The sequence below is a fragment of the Anabrus simplex genome, chromosome 4 (assembly GCF_040414725.1).
Source record: "Anabrus simplex isolate iqAnaSimp1 chromosome 4, ASM4041472v1, whole genome shotgun sequence".
In the NCBI taxonomy this organism is placed as follows: domain Eukaryota; kingdom Metazoa; phylum Arthropoda; class Insecta; order Orthoptera; family Tettigoniidae; genus Anabrus; species Anabrus simplex.
In genome coordinates this window covers 59,987,912-60,003,000 of record NC_090268.1, presented here as the reverse complement: position 1 = coordinate 60,003,000, position 15,089 = coordinate 59,987,912, and the positions used below count along the sequence as shown (strand labels likewise).

General features: G+C 40.1%; 1 protein-coding gene across 2 annotated transcripts in view; it reads right to left on the bottom strand.

Annotated features, from left to right (window-relative positions):
* Klp31E (kinesin-like protein 31E) overlaps positions 1 to 15,089 on the bottom strand; it is a 580,309-nt gene that overhangs the window by 224,500 nt on the left and 340,720 nt on the right. For both annotated transcript variants that reach the window (XM_067145074.2, XM_067145075.2), the window contains one exon: positions 14,027 to 14,223. In XM_067145074.2, the coding sequence (XP_067001175.2) occupies positions 14,027 to 14,223 (197 nt within the window). The remainder of the gene's footprint in view (positions 1 to 14,026; positions 14,224 to 15,089) is intronic.

Here is a 15,089-nt window from a genome sequence, read left to right as displayed (position 1 = left end):
GGACGTAAATTATTCTCTATGTATTATTATACAAGTGTTTCCTTGACAACTGCTTTCAATTATAGAAAGAATCTATATAATTTCTCTTAAGTATTTTGTTTTTAATATTGTCAATCTTACATTAATTTTAAGGACACTTTCTCTAAAACATTGATACTTACTCATTACAGGAATTCATCTAAACAGTTATGTGGCTAAAGATGTTTATAATACGATATACGAAACATGTACCACTTTTAATCAATAAGTTGCCTTAAGCAATTTAGTGTATCGACAAGGTGGAAAAATAAAAAAATAGTTTTGAATCAGTAAGTGTGATACGGACCATGAAGCTCATTTTATGTAATGCGGATAACCATTCGCAGATGCAGATGAAGGAAGTGCGGATGCGGATATTATTTTGTATATCTGTGCAGGGCTCTATCCACGAGATCTTGCGTCTACATGGACAACTCTCCTCGGGCGCATCCACATTGCGGGGCTGGGCAAAAGTACTACAGTCCGAGCTATAATAGTGGCTCGAGTTCAGATGGAGACCCAGTCCTATAGGATACAACACAGGCCTTGTGCACAGAGATACATGCAAAGACCTTAACAGAAGCAAAGGCAGAGAAGATGAAATTCAGTATGGTGAAGCTGACGGATGAGGCCACCCATCCCTGTGCGGGTAGTACAGAAGGAACCCACTGCCTTGTGGTATGTGGAGGGATCTGCAAAGGCTAAAGGAGTAAACTCGCAGAAAATATTTTACATTAGGCCTAGCAAGTTGGAAGAGAAGTATTTAGTATTCATACAATTGCTTTAAACGAAAGGACAAGCCTATGATAGAATACAGTAGAAGTCCGTTAAAGCGAGAATTCATAATGGCGAAAAATTTACTCGCTATAGCGGATTGTCGTTATATCTGTCTTTTGTAAAAGTTGGGAAAACCCCCATACACATTAAAATCATTATGAAATACCAATCAGTTTGTTCAAAACTTGCGTTTTCGCAGAGAATATCCACACTACGGCTTACTCGTTTGTTGTTTTTCAAAATCAGATACTACATGAAAGTGTGTTTAATTTCATTCTGAAAAAATATATTACCGTATTTCTCCGAATCCAAGGCTACCCCTACGCTTTCCTTCAAAAATTTTAATCAGGCCTAGGCTTTGTAAAATCATATGAATGTCTTCCTTATACAGTATGCATTTTTAGACAATTTGTAGACGCCATATTTTTGTGGCTGTACAATTAGGTTTTATTTCAGCAGGTTTAATGACCATTAACTTAAAACTGGCATCATAATATCAAAGTGAACTCGTTGAAAATTTGCCAGCAATACACATTCCACGCGTCTCTACAATACGACGATCCAACAGAAAAATATTCTTGCTTACTATAAAACTGTTACTTTCACTCAGCGTCAAATATAACTGGCTGCCACGACACACAAGTCTCGCTTGCCGGATTCGGCCAACTTCAGCGGCTAGCGATGTGTAGGCCTTAATCGCGGACTGTGAAAGCCAACGAACGAGTTTATTGCGCCATGGGATGGCAATTCCGCCCTTGCATTTTTGTGCACATACCTCACAATTTCATCTTCAATTTCTTTAAAGCGTCCTTGTTGTGGGCCACTGAACGCATTTTTGGTACAGTACACATCTTTGTCTTCACAGTAACGCCGAATATTGGCTTTAGTTAGGCCTATGCCGTACTTTCTTGCGGCAGTACAATTATACATTTCAGAGTGTTTAATAGCCATTAACTTAAAACTGGCATCATAACATCGACTGGAACGCGTTGAAAATTTGCCGGCAATACCAGCCTGTTCCACGTATCTTTACAATACGACAATCCATCACGAAAATATTCCTGTTGTCTATAAAACTTAATTTTACTAAGCGTCAGGTACAGTAAACGAGTTATAACTCTGCTACTGAGTAGCCGTGGCCTTTCTAAGAATTCAAAGGCTCGCATGTTTTGATGCCATACTGCAGATTCAGAAACGTTTTTGTAGGAAGTCACCAGAAATAGATGGACTGTCAGCAGATATGATCAAAGCAGCTGGCATACAGGGCATATAGTGGTTGCATCGAACACTAGGAGTAATCTGGAAAGAAAATAAGATAACAGATGACTGGAAGAAGGGAATGATCATACCACTGTTCAAGAAAGAGAGTAGGAGAAAGTGTATGAATTATAGAGGAATTAGCCTATGTCACACTGTCTCAAAATAATAGAAAAGATCATAGAGAAAAGATTAAGAACACAGAGCACCAATTTAAGGAAGAACAACATGATTTCAGATGTACCAAAGGAACAGTAGACCTAGCTTTTGCCATAAGGAAACTAATGGAAAAATACTGGGAAAGAGGAAAGGATACGATTGTTGTGTTCGAGGATTTAGAAAAGGCCTATGGCAGCATGCCAAAAAGTAAAATATGGGAATGTTTAAATGCTTACATAAACTGGGGGCTCGAAATTCATTAATCTGTAAAATCCAATTGTAATATGAAGATTGTGAAAGCTACGTTCAAATTGGAAACTGCAGATCAGAATGGTTTCAAACTAAGAGAGGCATTCAACATGGCAGTACAGTCTCCATTCCTTTTCATTGTTCTCATGGATATGATTAGCAAATATATCAAAGCTGTAGACTCCAAAAATTTGAGCACATTAGTATCTATTTGCACATAATGATGCCATTTGGAAAGAAACAAAAAAAGAAGAAGAGGTGAAGAGGCAGTTCGTTGTATTGTTGGAGTAACTGGTTTAATGAGTTTTAACAGTTAATAAGCAGAAAACAGTGGCAATGAAAATGAGCAGAACATCTGCTCAGTGTAACTTAAAACTTGATGGAGAAAGTTTTGGTTATCCTGGAAGAGTCTTCTCAAATCATGGGATTGCTGAGCTAGAAGTCCAAAATAGTCTGTCAAAGGGCTCTACTTTCTTCTGCAAAGTGCACAATCTAATCTGGGATAATATAGTTCCTAATAGGGCTAAACAGACAATTATCAAAGCATACCTTCTCCCAATTACAGCATATGGATTAGAAAGTTTTATCTCATTAAAGAGAGACATCAGCAAATTACAGGTATGTGAAATGAAATTTGAGATCTGCTATGCAGAAGACGAGAAGTGACAATCGGAAACGATTGCATACCCACCAACTTTACAAAACCAAGAATCAGGAGATTTTGATATGAAAACTGCTTATTCTTCATGTCTTGCACAATACAGGATTACTATGGTATATAACACTTATTGTCTCAAAATCAGTCTGTTGCTATACGAGGCTACAAAGCTAAAAATTACAAGTCTATTCTCCCACAGGAAGTATGAGAGCAACATGATTGGTCTCATAAGACTTCCAAAAATAGTATGTACTCGTGCTCCACACGTGTGAATCAGTCATGCACTTAGATGCCATTACTTAGCAAATGCATAGATTAATGTATTGCATCATGCACCCGTGCGATTATGCGAAGCGCAATGCCATTTTTACCAAATAATAAATTAAAATTTGCCAGAACTCTCTACAAATGGCTCCTAAAATCTCCTAAAGTCACTAGTCACTATCTTTGAAATTCTGTCACTAAATTACTACGACTTCAAATCTAGCGACTAGTCTCTAAAATTGACTAGACAGATGTGAACATTAACACAGCACGCAAGAACATGAGATTGAAAATAGATATACGCGTTGCGATATACAGGTTTCAATAAACATCACATATTCGCGTGTATTTCTCGTATTAATAAACATCGGTATTTTATGTGAAAGCAGCCAATGAGCGAAGGACTTCCGGCCACTGGCGTACAAAGCTGAAATGACAGGATTTCAAAACAAATGCTTGAAGTTCACCAAAAAATAAGCTAAAATCGGGCAGGCATGCGACTGTATTAGGAGGGATATGCAAGTGACTTTAACAATGGAAGAAAGACTGAGCATTGCATGGCTCAGATGTATTCACAGACAGTACTTGGAAAGGAAGGTACCAGGAAAGAGACCCAATGAATGTACCAGAAGAAAGTGGCTAGACCATATTAAAGATTATCTAACAAGAGGAATGATATTACAGGATATTAAAAAGATAGGAAGTCTATAATTATAGAGTTGAATGGAGGCATATAACTCATTCAAATCCTATCCGGCCCACTGGAAGTACCCCTAGATATTTAAGAATGTAAAAGAGAGGGGGTGTATGTCTCTGGTAAAACCCCAATTAGAGTAAGATTCCAGTGTATAGGACCAACACCAGAATTATTTGATAAGAGAACTGGAAGAGATCCATAGGAAAGCAGCATGATTTGTTCCGTTTGCCTTCTGACAAAACAGTAGTGTTACAAAAATATTGTAAATTTTGGGCTCAGAAGACTTGGGAGTAAGGAGACAATCTGCTTCACTAAGTGAAGTGATAAGGTTGAGTGGAGTTTCTTGAAGTTGGAAAGATCATAATATGAAGAAAATTCAAGAGGGCAATAAAATTGGGGCAAATATTCATTTATAAGAAAAGAAACAGGGGAACGAAATAATTTATCAAGGGAAATGTTTGATAAATTTTCCAAGTTCTATGAAATCACTTCAGAAAAGTGTTTAATTTTGGCTGGAATACGCCAGAATGGTGTTCAGGCACCTCCCAGGCAGTTTTTCATTTTTAAATAGTGTTTTTAATGAGATTGCTCAATAGCAAGTTACTGGAACATAGTACAGTTTTAACACAAGTTTTCAAGGGACTTATTGGAGGGAGGGGGAGGGGCAGCGCATATGGTTAAAAAGGCAGCAAAATGAGCGAGTATGCCCTTCAGCACCTAAAATTTTAGAAATTAAGCACTGAGTTTAGGTAAACTAATTTCTAAGTGCAGATCAGTAATGACTGATCAACTGATTTGACTATGTCAAACCTTATGTCAATGTTGGCTGGATGAAATGGTGATGGCCAACAGGTGTCCTGTGTGACATATCTGCCCAACGTCAACATTTGTAGTCGTGAATACCTGAACATTGTTGATCTTCTATTTGAAAACACGAAGAAGATTTTTAAATTCATTGTTTAGAAGTTCATTGTTTGGCATTTACTGCAGAACACAAAAGCACAACATTCTCAGTTTTGTGCCTTATCGAGTGACTGGCAGTGAAATATCATTCCATATACAACCAAGAGGATGACACTTCTGTCTCTTTGATGTTACTTTTATTAGTAAAATTTTATCTTTTGTGTTAAATGTAATAGCAAACTGTATTTAACAAACTTTTTATTCGTTTGTAGTATGATAGGTATCTTTCTCTAGCAGAGCACACAACTTGTGTGTCTACATAGGTCAACAGTGGGCATGAGCAGGAATACTTCAGTACTGATATAGAGTTTTCAGTTATTGTTCTCAGACCGACTGTCTAGCAGATTCTTAGTACTCTGGGGAAACACAAGAAATCCCAGATGCTAGTATATACATAGAACCACCCGAAAATGCTTTTCATAATGGTAAGGATGGTGATGGTGACGAGTTGTGTGCGGGATATATGTATAGTCTCTCTGGCAATCAGTTCCAGCTGGTGCTGAACTAGTGTGTATAAAACTACATGAAAATTGCACAGTCTGTGTCAGGGATGATGTACTGAGTGAAAATGAAGAGTCACGTTAGTGAAGCAGCAGCTAGTCCGGTAAAACATACGTCTGCAAGTTACTCTGATGAGAGACAACCCAAACGTAAGAAGAAAAAAAAAGAAAAAGAATGCAGGGCCAAGCACATCTAATCATGTGAAAGCAGAACCAAACCATCATGTGCGGGAAAAGCGCGAGATTGTGAACAAGCCAAGCACAAAGTTTATTCGACCAAGCTTTCCAAAGAATGAGCATTCTCAAACCCAATTATCTGAACTGTTCTTTGACGATGAGGTACATTATTATATCATTTAGGGCACAGTTCAGTTCCCTGTTGAAAACTGAAATACAATTTTCATTGGACACAACTGAACTTTGGCTATTGTTTCCTTCAGATTACAATGTGATGTCCTGGAAAAGAATACATTGGGTAACCGCTAAACATGTATATCATGTTGGAGTAGGAACAGGAATGTTGTACAATGGTTTGAAGAAATTCTCCGATATTCACATTTTTATGGACCGAGAATGGTCAAATTCCTTCATTGTTGTGACAATGCAAAACTAGATTGCAATGACCATTTCCAAAAAATTAATCTTGTTTGGACTACGCTACATAAATACTGGCTATGGTACTATCCTTGTGATAAGTATCTTTCTGTGGCCAAGTCAATGCTTCCTTATTTTGGAAGACATGGCGCCAAGTTATACATTCATGGCAAACCAATATGTTTCGGGTATAAAGTCTGGGCTCTATCAACTTGTCTCTGGTATCTAATTACAGGAAAATCTTTCCAAGGAGCGGCTATTGGAAACTAAATACCAGAATTAGCAGTAGGTGATTCAGTTGTTATGGAACTAATTTCAGAACTACCAGAAGGTACTCAACTCAGCTTGTTCTTGGTTAGTTATTTTACATCCTTTTGGTTGTTGGAAAAGCTGCAGGAGAAAGGCCATGAAGGTACAGGCACCATATGCCAGATTCAAGATGGCTCCAGTTCCCAAGATTCATCTCTGTAAAAAAGAGAAACGTGGTAGTTACCACCAACTAACAGAACGTAATTTAGGTATCACGCTTGCACGCTACAATGATGATGTTACGGTAATCTTAACTGTGTCCAGTGTGGTGCCTATAAGATATGCCAGAAGATAGAGTAATGCAGAAAGAAGTATATAATAGTAATTCAGCCAACACGTATAGTTTTAAATTGTATGCACATGCCCGGCATCGATCTACTGGATCAAAACGTATCTTATTACCACATCAGCATCAAAAACAAGAAATGGTAATGGCCTCTAATTGTGTTCCTTCTGAAAGTTTCCATGAACAATGCATGGCTATGTTATTATTTGACCCCAAAGGGCAAAGAGAGGAATCTAAACCTGCTCAGTTTCACATGGTACAAAGTTAGGACATGTCATTTTTTTTTTAATGTCATTTATTTTTACAATTGGCGACGATGGGATAAGAAAGGCCTGGGAGTAAGAAGGAAGAGGCCATGGCCTTAAGGTACAGCCCCAGCATTTCCCTCGTGTAAAAATGGGGAAACCATGCAAAACCATTTTCAGGGCTGTCGAAAGCGAGGTTCGAACCCACTGCCTCCCTGATGCAAGCTCAGAGCTGCGGCCCCCTGATCGCACAACCAACTCACCCAGTGGACATATGACCTACCATTGTTCTATTGTGTTAAAACTGTGCTCAAGAATTCTTCTAAACTGAGATCAAACTGTTCCTCAGTTATGTTTTAAATCATGTATTTCGTAATTTTTATTGTTCTAATTCAACACTTGGCTGTGACTAATACTTATAAATTTCTGATCATGACATTCAAAAGAGCTTAAAATGTGAAGAAATGTAACTTCACTGAAGATTTCTTTTGCCCTCCCACCCATGTTCACTGTTGACATACAGAAAGTCTCTCTTAACTCCACCATTGTCCGGCCCCAAGTCCGGAATGGGAAAGGAGGGGGGTTAACTGGCTTGGAAACCAGCTGTTAAAACAGCTAACGCCGAGTGTCAAGCGGCAGTAAATAACTCTAACCCCCATAGGGGCCAACGGCTTCGGGCGGATGAGCCCCTTTGGGTGGGGTGATGGTCCCCTCAGTGTAGGAAATGACACTGGAACCCATCATCTGTGTCTTTGGCCCAACAGCAAAACGGACGGAGGAACCTCCTTTTTGTGGTTCTCATCGGTCGTGGAGGCGGATGATGTCATGCCAGACGGACTGGCTGTGAAGGCGCAACTCAATGGTATTTCGAGTCTGTGGCAATTGTTTGCAGTTGTGGTACTAAAACCTGCATGTCTCATTTCATTTGTGCCGCAGGGTATAGTTCCGAGATCATAGTGTGTGGATCACTTCCTTGCAGGCTGTGATCCACCTTAAACAAAATCCCCCTTGTAGCACATTTTCCTGCTGTCACTACCTTCAATTAAAGTCCAACAGTGATGGGATAAGGATGGTGGAGGCAGGTTTTCGGATGAAACTGGAAGCCTCTAGTTCAAACCTGCACATTGGCAGCAGATGTGTGATGGTCGTCTTTCTGAGACCCCGTGACTACTCAGGAATTCAGATCTGCATCTGTGTTTGGGAAGGCCTATTTAGGATCACCACTGCCCACCCTGAATGGGGAAGGTCCTAGAAAACGTGGGCTAAACATCTGTAGTCACACTCTCAGCCGGCTGGGAGGCCACACCCAGCAGGTCACCCCATACGCGGTAAAAAAGACGAAGATTATATCAAAACTTTGATTATAGGAACCTGGAATGTTCAAATCCTACGATTTGAAAGACAATAACAGACCTGAGAGAACAACAGTGTTAGTCACCCATGAGTTTGGACGAATGAACATCGATATTGCTGCCTTAAGTGAAACCAGACTATCCAGCGAAGGTAAACTTACAGAGTTCAATTCAGGCTACACAATCTTCTGGAAGGGAAAAGATGAGGAAGAACACTGCAATCATGCTGTGGGATTTGCTGTGAAGACCACATTGGTGAATGCTTATCAGCTAACTCCAACTGCAGTCAGTGAAAGAATTAAAACTCTCCGAATCCCACTCTCTGGAGCCAAATCTATGACACTCGTCTCTGTATATGCTCCCACATTGGCCCTGATGTAGAAGCTAAAGACCAATTCTACAACCTGCTGAGCACTACCATCACCAAAGTACCACCAAGAGAAACTCTTACCACTTGGTGATTTCAATGCCAGAGTTGGTAAAGATCACCAATTACGGGGCAATGTGATGGGAAAACGTGGACTTGACAACTGTAATCCCAATGGTCTACTGCTCCTTGGTTTATGTGCTGAACATGAACTCTTCATTACTAATACTCAGTTCCGCCTGCCTAATCGCTACAAGACCACTTGGATACATCCTTGCTCAAAGCACTACCACATCCTTGATTACATTACCACCAGGCAATGTAATAAAAAAGATGTCCTTATTACAAGGACCGCGAGAAACGTAGATGACTGCTGGACAGATCATAGGCTCCTTTTATGCCAGCTGAGAATCTCAATCTGTCATAAACCGAAGAGATCCATCCACAACCTGCCCAGAAAGAAATTTGATACTTCTAAACTTCAACTTGAATCCATTGCTACAGATTACAGAGTGTTGGTAGGAACATTTCTCTTCACTTCCAAATCATGTCTCCAATGTTGCTGAGGACTTTCTTCGTAATGTCCCTCAGCAGCTCCAACAACCACGGATGGCAGTTCCACCTACATACACTGACTTCCCCAAAGCACTCAATCAACTAAAACCAAGAAAGGCTCCTGGTCCCGATAACATCCCTCTGGAACTGATACAAAATGGAGGTACACCCTTGAAGACTTGCACTTTTGACACTCATTCTCTTGATTTGGGAAACTCTAGAAGTACCCGACGACTTGAAGAATGCTACCATCATCACTATCTTCTCGAAAGGCGATCGTAGTGTGTGTGTGGGAACTACCGTGGTATATCACTTGTCGACTGCAGGTAAAATTCTCGCAAGAATTCTATCAAACCAGCTCAGAGTTATCTCAGAGAGGATTTTGCCCGAGTCTCAATGTGGTTTCCGAACCTCCAGAGGCACAACAGATATGATCTGGAAAAAGACTTTGATTCATTACCAAGATCTGCTACGTGGAAAGTATTGAGACATATAGGATGTCCTGAACGTTATGTGGAATTGGTTCAAGCTCTTCATGATGGCATGTCTGGGCAGGTTTTTCATGGTAACTCAGTATCAGATTCGTTCCCAATCACCCATGGATTGAAACAAGGCTGTATGCTTGCTCCTACACTCTTTGCACTGTACATGGCAGTCACAAAGACTTACTCTGGTTATCCAGGTGACAGAACTGCATTATGCCAATAACACCGCATCTCCTGCTCTAACACCTGCAGAACTACAACAGTCAGTCAACTGCTTTAAAACTGCATGTGATCGCTTTGGACTTCCCATAAATGTGAGAAAAAAAACGAAGGTACTTTCACAACCTGCCCCAGGATTAACAATTCCTGAGGTCAGTATTTCCATCTTAGACACAACACTGGAACAGGCTGATCACTTTTCATATCTTGGAAGCATCTTGTCTAAACGGTGTAAATGTGAACAAGACGTTGATTAAAAAAATTGGGGCTGCTCATGCAGCATTCGGGCGGTTAATGCACACAGTCTTCATGAATAACGACCTAGAACTGCATACCAAACTCATGGTGTACAAAGCTGTTACTTCCACACTACTGTATGGCAGTGAAACTTTGACACTATTGCCATGATATCAAAAAACTTGAGGGCTTCCACCAACAGAAAATGAGATTCATCTTTTATATTAATTGGGAGGACTATGTGACCAACACAGCAGTTCTCGACAAAGTGCAGGTAAATGGCATTAGGGCAACAATCGTGGCTCATCAACTGAGATGGTTAGGCCATGTTCACCACATGGGTGATACCAGGCTTCCCCGCCAAATTCTTTATGGTGAACTTTAATCTGGTAGTAGACCTCATGGAGGCCCTCTTAAGCATTTTACGGACTAGCTGAAACACATCATGAAGACAACTGGTATAGATATACAGACATGGGAAGAATGTGCTGTGGACCGCTCAGTGTAGCAGAACACTACATCCACCACTATCAACTTGTTTGAAAGAGAACGCCGCAGATATCAAAAGGCCAAATGACAAGCAAGAAAACTGTCAATTACAACCCCACCCTACATCCATTCAGTGCAGTTTGTGTGGGTGTATGTTTTATGCCAGGATTGGTCTGTTTAGTCATTGTAAACACATCCATAAACTGAGCTGAAATGGGCAAGGTATGCAGGAAGAAGTGTGGACCTAACTATCACCCCCCCCCCAACACCTAACCTCACCTACCGGAGACCCCACGGCAAGAGCTAACTCATGCGCATTGAACTGCACTCCCCTAAAATCTCAATTGCTACCTGACCACCACCAGGAGCTAACAGCTCTCCTTGAAAACAGCAACATGTAGCTTGTGTTAGTGAAAGCTGGTTACGCGCAACTATTCCTAGTAGCATGGTCCAAATAACGAGCTATAATATTCATATCCATGACCGAATAGGTAGAAGAGGTGGGTGGAGGAGTAGTCTTGTTCTGTACAGACGATATTAAATGTAAAATTGCATGCACTTGTGTACTTCTGTCCACTGTGCTGACCTAAGACTAGAGTTCATTTTTGCAAAGATCACTGTGATAAAAGTTGTAAGTCCAATAAGAGTTGTTTATTGGCCCCCATGGGTAGGTCACCTTAGACACCGAAAACCTTCTACCGTGACTTATCACATAGTTGTGAACATATTTACTCATTTACTGGAAGAGCCTGGAGATACAAAACAACTGTTAAGTATTCTCCACATGTGATGTGACAATACCTTCACTGTAACAAACCATTCCTCATCTTCCCATACACTGACTGACTTCATCATTGTTTGTCCAGCTTCTGCCATGTCGGGGTGCTGATGGTATACCATCACTCATTTTTTGGCTATTATTTCGATGTGGTCGCCACTCTCGAAAGCATTTTTTAGCTACTGCCAGCAATTATTCAGGCCAGCCCTTACATGGAGAACAGACACCCTTGCAGCCGCTTCTAACATGGGAAACAAACACTCTGATGAAGAATAGTGTACTCGTGCTATTCCCTGAGTACTGGGCTACCTCTTCTGCAATCTCCACTGTTCGGAAGTCCATCTCCCTCACCGTATATTCCACTGAGGTCTTCACTTGAAATCCTGAGCTGGGACCCTTACAATATGATACACACCAGGTCAGTGTGCTCTGGGACTCATAGGCAGGGGCACCACTCCCTACCATTAATTTTAACTAGATCATTTGCAAACTTGAACAGTATAATATTTTTTAAGAAATCTGAAATATGCTACCATAATTATTTGTTCTCATAATTTTTAATTAACCTTGGTTTATGAGGTTTCCTCAATTACCGTATTTACTTGTGTAATTCTCCCCCTCGCATAATTTTCCCTCCCTGATTTTTAGAATGAAAATTTGGAAAATTTTGAAAGAAAATACATAATCATGTATTCCCCCCCCCCCCCGTTTTATCTACGGTTTCCACTAGTTACGAACCACAGACTAACGGAATTACGATGAACAATTCAAACTGTCTAACAGAATTTGACAAAGATAAAGGCAATTGTGCTGCATTTTGTGAATTTTCCATAGCACCATCACACGTGGGTTAGTGACTGAAGCAGAAAGAAGAATTACAGTGTACCAAGAAAACAAAACCGGAAAGTAGCCAGAAATTGAAAAGGAAGTTGGTTCTTGCGTAAATCAATTGAGACCCTGCTTTTCAGTTTCCCACGATATGTTCCAGTTAAAGGCTGTAGAAGTAGCAGAAACCCTTAAAAATTCTTGATTTTAAAGCAAGCAGAGGGTGGCTTTGTCGATTCATGAAAAGCAATGTTCCTTCTCTCCAAAGAAGGACATCTCTATGTCGGAGACTTCCTAAGGACCACAGTGAAAAAATCTTTCAGCTTCATAGATTTGTAATTAGGAAGCAGCGCAAGTACAATTACCTCTTATTGCAAAATTGGAAATGCAGATCAAACTCAGATTTTCTTTGATGTGCCAAAATAAAAATAAATTAAAAAAATAAATAAATAAATAAATAAATAAATAAATACCACCGATACTTCCAAGTTGTGCAAGGGGGATTATATCCCCTATTCATGACTTTTTACAACAATTTAAAATGAAGCCATTCTTTTACAGTGTCGACACAGTAAATGTAATTTATAATCTTTCCAGCCTGTCAAATATGAATATAACACTTGGAATATTACAAAATACCTGTAAATGAACAATTAGTTGGTAATCCTCTGATACTCCACAGCACAGAACCTGACTATGAAATAAAATGGTGTATGGCTATTAGTGCCGGGAGTGTCCAAGGACAAGTTCGGCTCGCCAGATGCAGGTCTTTTGATTTGACACCCGTAGGTGACCTGCGTGTCGTGATGAGGATGAAATGATGAGGACGACACATACACCCAGCCCCAGTGCCAGCGAAATGAACCAATTAAGGTTAAAATTCCCGACCCTGCCGGAAATCGAACCTGGGACCCCTGTGACCAAAGGCCAGCAGGCTAAGAATTTAGCCATGGAGCCAGACGAAGATAGAACAGGTAAGCAAAAAACAAATAAGCAAACTGTTTTTATTTTACAGGTATTTCGCCATGCTCTTAGTGTCTGACAGACTGAAAATTCATGACATACAGATCTGAAAGATCAGCAAAATCCCAGTTGAATCTGTGAATAAGTGCAACGCAGATAGTGAGTGCTATGTATGCTGCCCAGCTCCCAGTTTACACACATGGTGAGCAGAATAAGTTCTTATCTAAAGATCTACTGGACCATCATACATCCTCTCATACTCTACAGCACAGAATACAAGCTGGCTACAGAAGGGGCAGAATGTTGACTAACATTCAAGCCTGTCTTATTACGCTGGATTGGGTATCCAGTGCAAAGATCAAAAATACCATTAGAGTACGTGGCAAACCTGGAGAAAATGGGCAAAAATAAATTACAGTAAGTCAGTTTATACATAAGCCGAGAGAATTATGAACTGGAAGTCATCATAAAGAGACTCTGGAGATAATTTCATCAACGATGGGCCCACACGCTACACAATATGGAGTGTGTAAATCTAGACCCTAACATAGCCCAGGATCGAATCAAATATAGTGAAGGCAAATAGAAGATCTTGCTACTATACAGGACAAATGCTGATGAACAGAAAGAATGCAGCATTAAATTATGTTTATCACATGGTACTTGTGTCTCTTTGGCAACATAGTACAATTTAATGAGACTAAAATATTAAAAAAGGGAAAGAATTCCAACATATTTAAGTCGTTACAAACCAGGACATTTAAACAATTATAACCTTACTTTTGCTTTCTTCATTTCCATCAAATCATTTTTAAGAGACCTAAGTTGATTTTCATTACGATTCTGGGCCTGTAACAAGCGTGCATGCTCCTTCTGTGCAGATTGTAACCTTTTAACTTCTTTCTGCATATCAGTCAACTTGCGTTCATATTCTTCACGGACCTTACGAACTTTATCTGGTACGATGGTCTGACCACCTGCAAAGAACACAGGAACATTATCAGTATTTTTAAAATTATTGAATGAAGGGTAAAACTGACATCAACTAGCCATCATGGCATTCATTTAACTTCCATAGACTGTACAATTACATATTTTAAAATGAGCGAACAGTATAGGAGTTTATAAAGAAATTGATTCCCATAGGGAACCTGAAATATTTGTTCCGAATGAGTGAATTTATAATACCACTATAGTTGGTCCGTTATTGGACATTATAAATTTTCCAGCCAACTCATTCCTGGTGTAGAGTGTTTCACCCCAGTGTGTAAAGTTGGGCTCATCAGTTTGTAAATAGCACACCTACCAAGGACGCATGGCTAGTGCATACCGCGGAGGCCACTGCGTAGGCTACTTGGAACCACCGGCAGTGCCAATGCACTTGAGACACTGTCTCATTTTCAAAAATTGATGCCTGCCTGGCCATCAGATGATAAAGATAATGATTCCCATAGGAACTGCACTGACACTGTCGGTGGCTCCAAGTAGCTTAAACAGTGGCCTCCAAGGTATGCACTAGCCATGCGTCTTGGTAGGTGCGCTATTTACCAACTGATGAGCCCAATTTAGCACACTGGGGCAAAACGCTGGTAACCACGAATGAGTTAGCTGGAAAATTTATAACGTCTAATAACAGACCAACTATATTGGTATTATAAATTTACACATTCGGAAAAAAATATTTCAGGTTCCCTATGGGAATCAATATCTTTATCATCTGATGGCCAGGCAGGCATAAATTTTTGAAAATTAGAAAGTTCATTGGCACTGCCGGTGGCTCCAAGTAGCCTACGCAGTAGCCTCCACAGTATGCACTAACCATGTGTCTTGGTAGGTGTGCTAT